Source organism: Haemorhous mexicanus, chromosome 8 (genome assembly GCF_027477595.1).
Source record: "Haemorhous mexicanus isolate bHaeMex1 chromosome 8, bHaeMex1.pri, whole genome shotgun sequence".
NCBI classification, from domain to species: Eukaryota; Metazoa; Chordata; class Aves; order Passeriformes; family Fringillidae; genus Haemorhous; species Haemorhous mexicanus.
The window spans coordinates 20,134,509-20,149,714 of NC_082348.1; the positions used below are offsets into that span (position 1 = coordinate 20,134,509).

The 15,206-nt window shown below is 37.9% G+C and overlaps 1 protein-coding gene across 3 annotated transcripts in view; it reads left to right on the forward strand.

The window, feature by feature from the left end:
- The window catches only part of METAP1D (methionyl aminopeptidase type 1D, mitochondrial), a 43,629-nt gene that overhangs the window by 5,654 nt on the left and 22,769 nt on the right, over positions 1-15,206 (forward strand). Inside the window, exon 1 of one of the 3 annotated variants that reach the window (XM_059853100.1) lies at positions 10,979-11,130. The exons of 1 other annotated variant lie outside the window; for it this stretch is intronic. In XM_059853100.1, coding sequence (XP_059709083.1) covers positions 11,067-11,130 — 64 coding nt within the window. In that variant the 5' untranslated portion in view covers positions 10,979-11,066. Of the gene's footprint in view, positions 1-10,978; positions 11,131-15,206 lie in introns of those variants that run through there. One more of the 3 variants, XM_059853102.1, reaches the window with a different exon arrangement.

Here is a 15,206-nt window from a genome sequence, read left to right on the forward strand (position 1 = left end):
TGAGGGAGTAATTTCTGAAGGAATTTGTGGCAGCACAGCATCAGCAGGATGAAACAGGGCCTGAGCCTGTCCTGGTGCCTGCTGCTCCTAAGTTACCAGGCAAACTTGAAGTTTAGCAGTGGACATAGGTAAAGTGCTTTCTAGATTTAGATACAGAAGTTCTTTTACTCAAGTTTTTGCACTGAATTATCCTACCTAGACCAGAAGCTGAATTTAAGGTGCGCATAAAAACAACATACCCCATAGTCTGTAAAGTTTGGGATTTGTGTGTTGTGGATGTTCTCTAGCTGTGCAGGGAAACCCTACTGAGCCAATTTGGCACACTTAACCTCATTTCTTGTGAGGCTTTCCATGTATAGCTATAGTTGGAGTGTAAAATTGAGGATACCAAAAAATATTTCTGTGGTGTTATGGTATTTTCTTTTTGTTTATTCTGAAGAGATGTGGATTTTGGCTGAAGTCACCTTGAAGACAAGCTACTTCTGGTGTTGAACCTGTTTTGATGCTAAAGCTGCAGTGGATGTCTGTCTCATGAAATCTAAGCTGGTTTTCCTTTCAATGATATTTGGATATAATAGACATAATGTTCTGATTGTGACAGTTGTGAATCAAGAGGAAATTTAAACAAAAGCTTAGGAGCTTTTGAGCATTCTTCAGTGACAGTCCTGCTGGTCCACTGCAATTTGTGATTTCAAAGCTTTATGGAGTACTTGATCGTGTATGCAGTCTGAAAAGGCCTTTTCTGTGCTAAGACTACCTTTAGGGCGCCCAGTTACAATAATCTTATCAACTGGGGATTGGTAATTTATTTTCCTTTTTTTGGTTCCTCCTTCCTTCCCCACTCCCAAACAAGCATATTCCTATAGCACTTCAAAATGCACTTCTAGTGAGAGTCTTACTGCCTCTTCTTCTCTTTTGACAGTTTGACATGATGATGTGCCATGATGGGTAGCTTGCAGTGCTTCTAGACACCACATCCCAGTGCTGTTGATCTAGCAATACTTATTAGCATGAAAATTTAATTTGAAAATATTTTGAAGTAATGTAGTGGGAGGGAGAATGGGTTACAGGGCAATGACTTCTTTTTAGTGTTTAGTCTATTCAAGCTATTTGTATTTGTCACAGTGGTTTCTTTCCTAAGCATTTCTATTTAAAATCAATGTTTGTTAAAATACGCTTGTCTGCCCAATCCAGCTTTCATATTATCTATGTGAAGAGGGAAAAGAACATATATAAGGAGCAGTCTGTATGTTGCAAACTCTTTGCCTTACAGTTATTGCATCCCGTAGAAAGAGGCTGTTTGGCTACAGCCTTGTTTTAATTTCATTTTTTAGTTTTCAGTTACACATTTCTGGAGTCTCCCCAACCACTGCTGTTACCTGATGGCGCCTATATTTCATCAAGTTTAGACAAGCAGTCTACCTGGACTTAGGCCCAGAGGAGCTGCCGTAACTGATGAACATGATCCCCTCTGCCTGGGAATTCAAGACCTATAGAACCTTGATTCCCAAGGGAATTGAAAGAAAAATGTGTTCAGACCTTGCCTCTTGCTTTTTTTATTTTCTTTGTTGTTTTTATGGAGCATTGCCTTGTACTGATGGGTAGCATACTTTACCACAAGTGAAATCTGGTACTGGTTTGCTGATGATTAAGAGAAAAGATTCTTTTTAACCTACCCTGAAAACAGGAGCAGGAAAGAATAGAGCACACAGAGACAGACACGAGTTGCTGTGACATCTCTTCATTACTGTGTACAAATAAAGTGATGAGTTATTAAACAAAATAGCAAAAAATGTTGTGGCATTACTGTTGTGATGTTGGGTGGTTTTTTACTGCATCATCATTTTTAGGCTTCCAGAGTTTAGTGGATACAATTGCAGATTTAAATTTTGTTCTTGCATACTGCTCTTTAATCTGTTTCCTTCTTTTGCAAAAACTGCATTATATACAGATTGCATATTATTTTAGCTGTAGAATATTATAGTGGAGTTTTTAATTTAGAAAATGTTTTTTGAATTTTCTATGATTGCAGAATGAATGTTAATGTTCAGTGTAATTAAATCTAATTTTATTTCCTGTATGTTATATTTTTAGTTTGCTCTTATATGCCCTTATTTTCATTGGGAGTTGTAGATTTGACTTCTTTTTTTAAAGGCATGGTGTTGGCAGTCAGACACAAGCTCACTTTAAATCAATGAAATAATAACCTTAAAAGTCTTCTAAATGTGGGGAACTTGTAGTTTCTGTTTAATGATCAGAAGTTGTTTCTTCATGTGTTTTGGATTATGTGGGCTTGCTATTTTTTTTCTTTATAAATTTAAAACACTAAGGTGGAGAAGAGTAATTAAAGGCTGTTTCTTTCTTCTTATTTTGCCTTTTATACCCAGGTCTGCTGGGCAGGCTGGCAGAGCTCTTTTTGCTGCATACATTTTTGCCATTCATTTATCTTTTGCTGCTTGTGTTTGCTTATACCATTACTTGTAGAGAGACTTTTTTCTTCGATATCATAAGAAAAAGTGGGATTTGTTTTTCTGTTATTGTAACAGTTTTTCTGACTAACCTGTATTTTTAAACATGAGTGATTTACCCAGGGAGGAACTACAGTGGCTGGAGAACTTGCTAAGCTCTGGGCTCACAAATGTGAAGAATGAACAGATAAGGATTGTCAGATTTATATATTTAAATCTAGTGACTGAAAACCATCTGAAATAAATATGTCATTACTAAAAGTTTATTATCCATTTTCTCTGTGTAAGGGAATATAAAGTCTGCTGTAGCACAGTATGTGTATTGTATTGTTCACACCTTCCACGTTTCTCATCTGCTCCAGGTTTGACATTCCTGCTATTTCTGAGGTTTAAGAAAAATCATATCTGATACTTTTAAAACTCAGAAAGTTAAAAGTACAATCATGCAGCATAATCACATTAAGATTTTTTTTTTCCGGTCACCAACAGGGAAGAGAATTACCATTCTTGACGGCAAAATTTCATTACAAGTTTTTGATAGTTAGAGAACCCTAGAGGAGTGAAGCTGTTTTCTTGAATGCTGGCAGTACTCAGAGGCCAGAGACTTCAGGGTTCTGTTCTCTGACTTGTAGGAATCTGCTGCCCTGGAGTCTATGCAGCAGCTAGAAATAAGTAGGGAGAGAGGCAAAGGCTTCTGCCAGTGCAGAGGCTTTTCCAGCTCACTGCTTGATGGTGAATCAGTTTGAGAATCTGTGTTGTGAGTCCCACTTTGGTATCTCATGGACTTCCCACTTCCTGGGGTTGGTGATCCTGATGGGAGCTAGCAGTCCTTGGGAACTTACCAGCTTTGGAAAAGGGAGGGTCTCTAGCTAGGCTGGCACTCTGCCACTGCCTCAAAGTAAAATAAGTTCTCCTGCTGCTCTGTGGCTCAAGAGAAGGTATGATCTCAACACACAGTGGGGCTCAGGTCCTTCATGGCACTAGGAGCCAGGAGCTAGGGATATTTGGGGCTGGTAGTGTGCATGGCTTTGGATGAGTCATTAAACTTTCTGTGTCTTTCTCCACCTACAATGCAGATATTTATCTACCTTACAGGTGCATTGGTTGAGATTAATGAGTTGTTTGTAAAGCACTTTGAAGATGAAAAGCTCTATCAAAATGCTAAGTATTATTACGTATGAGCTCTTGAGTGCATAATGGCTGTTTGCCTGCCAGTATTTAAAGCAATTTATACCACACTAAGTATGAAGGCACTGTATGAAGTGAAGTTCTAGTTTCCATTTAAGAAAAGTTGTATTTTGTTTTCATCAGTTCACGTCACACCACTGGCCTTTGGTGTTATCTAGGGTGAAAACAGACACCAGATGATTTTTTAAAGGAACTGTTTCAAAACATATAAATTGTGTTGTTGTAAAATAAGGCTTTCTTCTCAATTGGTTATTTTTTACCCTCTTTGTATGACTTGAAATAAGGTATGGAAAGTTGTTGTTCGTTGTTCTTTTAGAGATTATGTCCTTTCCAAATCAGTAATGTCTTTCCCTTCATAATTTCTGAAGAAAAAGGAGAATGCTAAAAACAAAGTGTTCCACAGGCTGCTCTGCTGCATGGAAGCCTTAGAAGGGAGAATAAAGGGCTCTTCAGAGCTCCTTGGCAGTCTGTGGCAGACATACTCTCTAGCGTGCAGCCTGCAAAAACTTCCATGGGTGTTTTTGAAAGTCAGGCTGTCCTTTTGAGTTTAGATTATAAATAACCAGCCACTCTAACCAGCTCTATAAAGTCTCCAGCTTTCACATTTTAAATATGTTTATGTTCAGGTATTCATTGTTAAAACCTGTTTACAGTTATGTTTCATTTTAGATCAAGCTTATTTTGAACCATAAAGAACTAATGCAGTAAGAACACAGTCTGAGTTTGTACATTAATACTTACAGCATATCAGATGTTCTGTGTAGAACTTTGTACACTTCTCAGATTATCTGTTTCATGCTTTCTTGTACATAAATTTAAATTATGCCTTATGTATTTTTTTAAAAAGAAAGTCAACAGATGTGGCATAACATTGAAAGAAAATGGCAAGTTTGTTTCTCATATAAATTCCAGCTGTTCAGTCTCAGATTTACTGATAGACACAGGTGAAGATAGAATTGGGCAGAAGCAACAGTAAACTCCTAGCTTCCCTCCATGTAAAATGGAGATGCTTTATGTAAGAAATGGTGCAGTAACTGCAGAGCTGTTTGTATTCTGCTTGACTTCTCAGCTCTTGAGTGTGCTTGTAAACTCATCTAGTGCTGTGGAGTTGAGGTCCTTTTCCACTGGACAAAGTGGATAGGCATCTCACAAAGACATGCTGGGTTGACACTGAGAGGAGGTGTTGCCCATAGTAATTTGTGCAGATCTGAGCATCAAATCACACTCGTGCCTTGTGGATGAAATGGTAGGTGATGACAAGGCTTAATGTCATTGCCATGTCCTTTTGGAACACCTGTGAGATGGCTAGGCAGGTCTCACCTCTCCAAGACATACCTGGTTGTTCTGCACTGATTTTTATGATTAACAAAATTCTGTGAGTTATGGTAGAAATGGGTGTTCTTTAAAGAAGTAAATATAGTAGTGGGTTTTGTCTGGGTTTATAAAAATTCATTCATGCTCTAACACACCCTGCTAAATCAGCAGAAGCTCATCTCATGAGAATAGTTCTCTTCTGGGAAAACTTAAATCAAAACTTGCTCCAAATGATCAGGTTGTACCAGCAAGAGTTATTTTACTGGTATGACTGTCCCAGCAGCTTTCTGAGTAGTACCATTATGTTGTCTAAGAGTTTTGAGTTGTAGAGTACTCTCCTTAACTAACACATGTTTTCTGGCAAGAATGTAATTGCAGAGCAAACCAAAGATTGCTCTGAAGTGGCTGTTTCTAAAATCTCCTTGATAAAGACAGTCTTGTTTTCATTCATTTGGAGGCTGTTTTGTCCAAATAACTCTTCTCTAAAAGCTGCTTCACAAAATCAGGTGTAGAGTGAGGTAGCTGATGGAAAGGCTTTGGCAGAGCTTGCTGCAACAGTATCCCCAGCTGTGGAAACCAGATGGGTGTTGCAAACAGGTTGGTGGGGTGTTGGCAGCTGAAAATTCAACCAGATGAAAATAATCTGCTGGGGTGTCTGGGGAAAGGCAGCAGTTCTCTCAGGTCTCCTCCAGTGTGACAAGTGGTGACAATGGACTACCAGCCACTGCAGGGTGAGCAAGCATGGCCCAGGCATGGGCATAACACTTCCAAGGACTGTGCTATTGCCAGGGGAACACCCACATCAGAATCAACTTCATTGTAGCTCTTTGCCTACTGAACACAGGTCAGGAGCCTTGACATTTAAGAAGTTGTGGCCAGGGTTCAAAGACTCAAATTCACAGTGGCATCACTTTTCAATAGGCCATGAGTATAGATTGAGATAGACTTCACATTTTCCATGTGAAAAAAGCATGCAGCAGGATTCTTAGCATGTAATTGACTGAATCCAGAAGTTCTGAGTTGAGTTTACAGATTAGTAATTGATTAAATGGATGTCCCTATAGACAATTTCATAGATTACTGCCCAGTTTTGCAGACAAGGTAGCTAAACATGCTCAGGAGAATTGCCTGCCATATTTTGCTGGCAAGTTAGATTATCTTCATCTTGTGGAGAGCAAAACACTTATTTCTTATTATGGATTTACTGTCTGTGCAGAAAAGACTGTGTAACCTTTTTTAGTCTAGAAAAAGTAGTTTGAGACCTAAATTCTTGCAAAGACTCCTTGCTTACTCTGTCTAGCTTAGAAAATCAGACAGGAGAATAGTCCAATAAACCGTACAAAGTGAGTGAATAACCTGGTGAAGATAGCTCAGAAATGAGGTTTTTGGTTTTGGTTTTCTTTTTGTTTTGGGGTTTTGTTTGTTTGTTTTGGGTTTTTTGTTTGTTTTAGCTTAGTAATATATTTTTTAATAAATTAGTCTGAATGTTTGGTACACAATAATTCTGTTACTCTCTGCCTGTTTTATACTTATGTTCTTCCCCTTTATCCTCTATTAGAACAGCTTCCCTTTCTACAGAAGGGCTATGTTATTTATAAATTGCCATTTTATTTGCCATATATGAAGTGGCCCGTAGATGGTAGTTACATGGCTTGAGAATAGAACCCTTAATTTTGATGTGTTTTATAAACAATTGGCAATAGACGGCCTCATCCTGTGTCCTTTGACTTCAGTGGGAGCTCTGACAAGTGTGTTTACGCCAGAAGAAGCCGGCTGCCAGTGCAGCGGAGCGGGCAGCGCGCCTTTGCTTTCAGCACAGTTGTGCGTCCCCGTGCCAAGAATGAATTTTGCCGATTCAGATTTGCTCAGTTTGTCAACACACAGCTCCCATTGAACGTGGCGGGACGAGAATCATTCTTGGCACGGGGCCGCGGGCAGCCCGGGGAGCGGGGCCGGCAGCGGCGGGAGCTGCGCGCTGGCGAGGGGAGCAGTACCCGGCCTTGGCTTCCCCGTTCCCGGGGCTCCCGTCTCCCGGAGCGTGTGTTTGCTGTTGTTGGAGTGGTGGGAAGAGTCGGTGATAAAAAGGGATTTCCTAGGTTAGTTTTCAAGGCTATTTTTTTGTGTGTGTGGCTGTCTGGATGATTAATGTGAATAGGAAAATACTGTTGACCCATTTAAATCATGTTAGACAACTTCCATTGCTCATCTACATAATGAAATACACACTGAACTAAGTATAAGAGCCAGTGAACTACAAAAATAATATTTTACTCATTTAGATTATGAAGTAAAATATAGGACATTAGTACTAATGATAGTATTAAATTTTAAGCCATGCAAATTGCAATTGTCAGTGAAAAAGAAGTATAAGTTGAAAAGGCTATTAGCATTTCAGCTTTAACAGTTAATTTCAGTAATTTCTTTTTTCTGCTAGTGTGCAGCTTAAAAAAGTCCATATGCAAAACATTTCATAGTAAGTGCAGAAGTGTTTCCTTTATATTGTTATTTAATTTCAGTCATTAAAGAAATGTTAAAAATTAATTTGCAATATTAAAATATATTAACATTTTCTATTACTGAGAGTAAACTGCAATTTCTGCTTGGGTTAAATCAAATATAAAAGGCAAATTATTAGTAGCCAACAGATGAAATAATTTTAGGCATTTATTTAAGTACCAAAGCAAAAACTAAAGCCTTTAAAAATATGAATTTTGTCAAATAGAAACAGAATTGTCAGCTTCTTAAACTAAATACAATTTTGGAAGTGCTGAATTTAGGCTGACGGGTTTCTATGGTTACCTACCTTTCCAATAGTTTGGTGAGATGTGTAAATAGGCCTGTGAGTCACTAGTAATTATTTGGGTTTTGTTTGTTATAGTTGTAATTCTGTGTTCAGTTTGAATCTAATACAGTTCATACCACATGCTTTGGTTTATGTATATTTTAGTGTGTATGATTGACAGTGATTGAGCATTTCTTATGGAGTGCTTGGTTTTTTTGTCATAAGTGATGTATGTTGGTACTTCTGAAAATGTAAACAACTTCTTCCTGTATCACTGTTTGAGAAACTGAGATTTTTATGCTAAAAAGAGGTCTTTGTAAATGTTAAGCAAGGAGATAAGTGAAAGGTGTTTAAAAAACATTTAAAACATCTCCCAAACATTAGACTCTACTCTTCCAAATTTGATCCATAATTCTATCATTATAATTCACTCAGTGACCCAAATGTCACATATTTATGAATAAGCTTCCAAGTTACACATAAATAGCGCATGGTAATGACTGACAGGTTTAAAAATAAATGTTTTAATCAGGATGCTACAAGTTATCCTGCAGCAAGCTCTTGATTAGAACATCTTCTTGTGCAGAGCATTTTCTTGAAATAAAAAAAAAGAGCTTATTTCTACCACCGCCTCAGCAGTTTAGCAGAAAAAGCTGTAAACTCTTAGACCTCTCTGCTCCTGTATTTTGAAATCTGGTCTATAGGATGTAATTCCCCAACCTTAGACTCATCACTCTAGCAAAGGACACATACGTGTTTTCTCAGTAAAGACTTACTGTCCTAAAGAACTTGTGTTTGCAGGTGAAAACAGGACAATACAAGTAATTAACAACTTTTAACATAAGGCAAGAAATACTACTAGCTGTCAATTTTACCAAATGAGTAGTAATGTAATCATTCCAAAGTTGTTGGCCATGTGCACTTTTTTCCTTAATTTTGAGATAAGACTGACCTATGATTCAGAAATCATCTTGTGTCCTTAGAGATTTGGCTGTAGATGTATGGAAAATACTTACTGCAGAAAAAAGACAGACTGTCTGTTCTCTTCCCATGTGTCAAGCTACACAGAACATCCTGATACAATGTTCAGGATCATTCCTAAATTTCCTATGTGAAGATTACTCTTATTTCAGCAACGTTGCTTGCCTACTGAAAGGGTGGAAAACGGATTTTATGGTGATCCAGACACGTTTTTTCCATTTCAGGTGGAAATTTTGGAGGTTAAAGTGGGATTTACTTTTCACATTTAATATTGTGTCAGGCTTGTGTATAGGACATAAACATGCAAGTTGAAAAACAGCTGTTTCACAGAGCACCTGAAAAGATTTTAACCCAGTAGGATTCAGTGAATGTTAGAGCTGTGGGTGGGTGCATATAAACAATTAGATCTGGTATTGTGATGTATATAAGGACTATTTGAATAGCTTATTTTTTTAATCTGAAACAAGTGCTATTTTTTAACTTGTTCCAATAGCTGTTTCTTCCCTACAAAATCAAAATCATGAATACAATAACCAGTCTTTCAAGCAAAAGTAATTTCTCTGATCTTTAAAGAAATCTAAAGGTAGATAGAAAGTGCTTGGAAAATGTATTTAAATATGGAAGCCTGAAGAGATGTTTCTCATTCTAATTTATTCATTTTATGATAAATTAATTTACTCAATAAAGGAATGCAGTAACATAAGAGGAATGTTTCTCCTGCTAGTCAGAGAAGTTGAAACTTGCCAGATGCTGTGATCTGGAGCCCAAATTCCCTTGATAGTAACTGTGATTGAAACCCTTAATATTGCTTTGTGCAGCTTTTGTACTGGACTTATCTCGTTTTGCAGTGATATTGCTTTAGACAACACTGTCTTTTTATTTTCTTCTTGCCTTTTTCTGTCAGAGAGGGAAAATGTAGTAGAAATAACAGTGGGATGGAAGGCTGTGCTGGAGGACTGCAGTGCTCTGTTCCCAGTGTCTGTACAGTTTGATCCCATGGTCTGTAATAGACAATTCATTTCCTTTGGTATAGTAATGAATATCACTCAGCCATAGTTAGATTGTACTCTGTATTTCTTAAGTCCTGTAATAAAAGGGGGAAGTACTGTTTAATGATACCAGAATTTTACTCAGTCCATTTATTTCTTATACTGCCTTGGTGTGACTCCGTGTGTGTGTGTGTATATATAAAGTTGAGCAGTTCTGTAACTTCTCAACTGGTCAAAGGAGATTTTAAGGATATAATACTAATTTTTTCTTCTTGTTTGGTAAAGTTGCACTGTCAGTTGCTGCTGATAAAATGTGGCATCAAGCCAGCTTCCTGGAGGAGCTATGGGGAGGGTCATGGCTTGTCATGACCTGGGCACCAGTACTTGAATGTTGTTATTATTGGGATGAAGTACCCTTAGGCTGTCATCCTTCCTGTAAATAGAAGGGGTTCTGATTCTCTGTGGTTTCCCAGTTTACCAACTTGCAGAACAGCTATTTTGTTGGCCCTAAGTTTGACTGAATAATGAATTAGAAGCACAGCGCTATTCCAGAAGGCACTGATTCATCATTTTAGTCTGTTCGTCTAGACTAAATCATAGTAAGTAAAGCAAAACAAAATCCGTTTCCATATAGTTTATAAATTTACAAACTCATTTATATTGGCATGTAGCCAACAAATTGCCCAGTTCCACTCTGCATGAAGTAAGGGCAGAATTGTAATTAGCAAGGAGCATAACTGAGGGCCAAAACAGACTTTTTCAGTGCCATGGGGGAGTCACGGTGATGCTGGCAGAGGGCTGACTCTTCTCCCTTGGAGTCAATCACTGTTCAATCATTGCTATGCTTCTTTGCCTCTTAGGAGAGTAACAAGAACAGTTCTGTTAATGCCTCAATTAACTAAACAAATTCAGTTGTTAATTTCCAGAAAAATTAAAAAAACAATACCAATTAGAATATAATATTTGCAAGATACTGGCCTGTGTTTCGGTTTATCGGGGTAGGGTCCTAAGCATGCTGTTGTTGAAGTTGCTGTTGTAACTGAAGTCACATCTATCCTGATGAATATTTCATTTCCCCAATCACGCTGTTAAAAACAGAGTGTTTTTACCCTTTCATTTCTGCTTTCTCTTTTCCAGTACCATCGTGACAGCTGTGGCTGCGTCCTGTTTACAAATTGCTGCTAGTCACATTTTCATTAGTCCTTATGGGTTTTGCTTTCCCCTAATACATCCAATTAGGAGGAAATATTTCTCACAAGCAGGGACTTGCTCTTCTCCTTGTAATGACATAGTTCTGCAATCCAGGAAACAGTCCTGCATGGTGTCCATGTCCACGATTTCCTGATGTGGGAAAAACGTGTGGAAAGCATCTGGAGAGGAGGAGACCCCCTTTACCAGCTTGTTTCCTGTAAGCGAAATTGGAAGACCTTGTCTGTGCAAATAGATTTCAAAATAGAGTCTGCCCTTTGACTGTCTCCATAATTACACAGCGCTCTCTGTATTTTATTTGGCTGCCAGAGCAGTTAACCCCTGGAAGTAAGGGGCTGATGATGGCGTGACCAGCACGGGTATGCAGACATGACCATGTGAATACACTCTTGTTTGGAGAAGCCTGTCATTAAGACCTTCTTATAATATAATTTTACCAAATTTGAGAATTATCGTGTGTTGGATTATGTTGATTAAGATACGTTATATCCGTAATGTACAGAAATGTGGAGGTATTAGTTGCAGAAAAGGAAAAAAAAAGAGAAACAAAAAAAAAGTTCTTTCATGGCTTTGATGTAATCAACATCTGTCAACAGAATGAATTTGCTTTTGTTTAATTTCAAGGGCTCTTGTCCTTCTACTTTGCCCAATCAGTTTCAACTTCTGCCTCAGGCATTTCCCTATGTTGTTCTTGAGTTTTTTTCCTTTTTTCTTTCTTTTTCTTTTTTTTTAGCAAATGCGCAGGTTATTGCATGTGAAATGTGAGCTGGTCTTCTGCTACACAGGTTACACAGAGTTGGAAAGAACCTTTAATCTTTCCCATCCTATTTTTGAAGCTTGGTCATACCTTTGCAACAGGGGGGTTACAAAGTCAGTGTTTTATTAGATAGAGTGAGTTACAATTACAAGTAAAAGTCTTTCAAACCACAGCCATTATTTTGGATTGAAAAATGGCAACACTTGGTAATTAGCAGTAAGAAGCTATGTATTCTTACCTAGTTGCATTGGCTGGATTCCACATATTGTTCCCCTTAGTGATTTTTAATAGCTCATTTTAAGCTTTAATCCTCAGAAGTTTCAGCAAAATGAGTATTTGCACAAGAACCTAAATTATGCTAGAGTATTAAAATTATCTGACAAGCCAAATTAAAGATCTCTAATGTTTTACCTCCAAATGAATATATATTAAGAAAATCTCCACAGTCATTCTTTTTTTCAGTTTAAAAAGAAAGATTAAATCACATAATTTGAGAAGAGTTGTCAGAACAATGCTTTTGATGTTGTTAACTTTATCAAGAGCAAGTTGATTTTATTTTCTAAATAGTTTTGAATGTTAATTCTTGTAACCTTAAATTATTTTGGTACTCTGCTTCTGTTGATACTATGACTAAATTACTTTTAAATATGTTAATTTATTTTTTGTATCTTTTAAGATGCACCCTTGTATTTATTGTAGCTCACAACTGTCATGAAGTTTATCCATTGGTAATGTTTTTGTTAATTGCTTGGAAAATTGAAATCTTTCATTAATAAATACCAAAAAAAAGGTTGCTAACAATCACATTTGATGAATCATGTAAATGAGCAGGGTTTTGCCCAGCTACCCCACACTTCATTCATTGGAAACATAGCTTGATAAATTGCTGTAACTGTTAAACAGGAAGCATTAGAAAAGGGCTTATGTGAGAGTTCATTTTCAACATCTCCCATTAAAAATACTTCTTGACCAGAGGAAAATCACATTTAAATTACTAAAATCAACTTAATTAAGGGTCATTAATAGAGATACACATAAAAAACTCTCCACTCTAGGAGTGAAATGAGAGCATTTCATTATATAGTGTACCATGCATGAACAGATAACAATTAAAATAGCCCTAGAGTAAAAGGCTAATAAATATAGGGCACACTGTGCTGCAAAATCAGTCACTTAAAAATGCTCCCACCCATCATAATTCTTGAATGCCATATTCAGCTGCTCTGACTGACTCGTTTTAAAAGGAAAAGAAATGTAATTTCCCCACAAGATAAATTCATCTGGTAATTCAGAGGAGCTCAGAGTGCGTATTGATACAGTGAGTGCAGAGGCAGGTCTGGAAGGTGTGCTGAGGAATCCAGTGGCTCGGGCGTGCCCGCGGGTTGCACAGTGGGATTCACTGGCGGCTCCTGGAGCGGTTGGCAGGGATTTTCTGTGCTCGGTGCATCCGAGCTGCTCATGGGATTCAGTAATGCTGCTGATAATTCTCTCAGTGCAGCTGATAGTCAATATTCTACTGCTCGTGGCAGGTGACCTAGCCTTGCTGTTGGGGTACAGAATAAACACCTAAAGGGCCAACTTTGTATCCTGGTTGTGCTGGTCTGTTACCAGCCTACCCAGCTCCACACACCATGCTCTCCTGTGGCTGCAGTATCTGCTGGAAAGTGCATAAATGCCATGTGTATGAACTGTCTTACAGTAATTAGTATACACAGAAAGCTCAACAAAAGGATGTGCTTGAGCACCCGTGTTGCAGAAGTAAATAAAGGCACTGAGAAACACTTTGATGGGTGTAAGGGGTGGGGAGGAGGGAATCTCTGAGCCAGACTTGGAGAATACAGACAGTTGTTCCTGTCTCAGGTGATTGATGATGTTGCTATATCAAATTAGCTGGGAATACGGAGCTTGAAAAATAAAAGGCACTGTGGAGGCATTAGAAGGCCTTCTGTAGGAAGGAAGTGTGTGGATGGAGTCCAGATTTTCATTATGAACCAGTAACTTCATTGTATTTTAATGCCATTTTATTTAATTTTATTTTTACTTTGTAGGAGAATGTTTTCTCGTATAATTTTTTATATTTCAAATAAAGGTTTAGTTGTCCCGTGTTTATAATTCTTGTAATATAATTTAGGAATTGTATTTTAGAATGGTGATACTTATTTGCTTGTCTCATTTCATCTGTTCAAGTAGTAGATAGTTTTGTATGCATCTGGTTTATAATGAGTAGTTAGTAGAATAACAACAGGCTACAGTACCTTATTATCCTGTTATTTTGTGACAACACTTGCAGTGTTTCTTTGGGAGAATAGAGGTAAAAATTTTATTCTGAATAAAAAGGTATCCCTTCTGAATGTGAGCTAGTCGCTAGACATGCACCCATGAATATGGTTTAATGTATTTCAAAGTGTATATTTGGGGGAGCTTATTGGGAATAATTGACAAGCACACTTGCACCTTTTCTTCCCAAATTATATGGTGATACAATTGACAAAGTGCCTGGGGAGCATTCTGGGCATCAAGGAGAGCATTTAAAATACATGTTCACATATTGATGTCCATGTGGACTTTAGCTAACCACACCAGTGAGTGTGGGATTTCAATATATTTGTAGTACCTTTAGCTGTGCTAAAAGCAAGGTACTTCAACTGCACTTTGTAAAAGAGGCACCTTGGCTTACACTGTTAGAGTGATTGCTACTTCTGATGGCCCAAAAGTTGCTGCCTCAGCAGATTCTGTGCTTCCAAATTCCAGAAATGAGTATAAACCAGACAGGGAGTTTGTAGGATGCTTCGGGTTCTTTGGAGGTGCTTACAGTTGGAGTTTAGGTGACCCTTTCTGGGGGTTTTTTGTATATTTGGGTGGTTTTTGTTAATTGGACAATGATTTTTTTTTTCTTGTGAAGGAGACTCTAGGAAACAGATTATGAGTCTGCTGTTTAAATTCTAGTTACAGTTAATAGGCTGCCGCATCAATCCAGCCCTCTGTTAACTGGGCAGCTCCACTTCCTTGGAGACACTTTCTTCTCTTTTGAAGCAGGCAGCTTCCAGTGCGTATTTAGGCTGTACTGAGAGCTTGAGGTGAACCTCACCCTTCAGCTTCACTTTGTTATTTGTCAACAAATCAAACAAACAAACAAACCCACCAAGCTAAAAACCCAAACAAAACAAACAAACAGAAAACTCACCGCCACCACAAAAAACCAAAACCAAAAACAAAACAAACAGACAAAAAACCTCCAGTTAAAATTGGCTTGAGTAAAAGTTTCTCCACCTAGGTTTTAACTTTTCAGATATTGGTACTTAAATGTAACCCTGACCAGTGCAAAGAGACAGTCAGAAACATTTCTAATGCAAACCTGATGAAACTATTTCAGTCTGGATTTGGGGCTCCAAAAACAGTGGAATCTTGAATCTTCTGTATGTCATGGAGTAAAAGGGCTGTCTTTGAAAGATTGCACATGTGGAAGGATAATTTCTGCATCTGAACATGATAAGTGCATCCAAAGGAAAGGAAGGAAG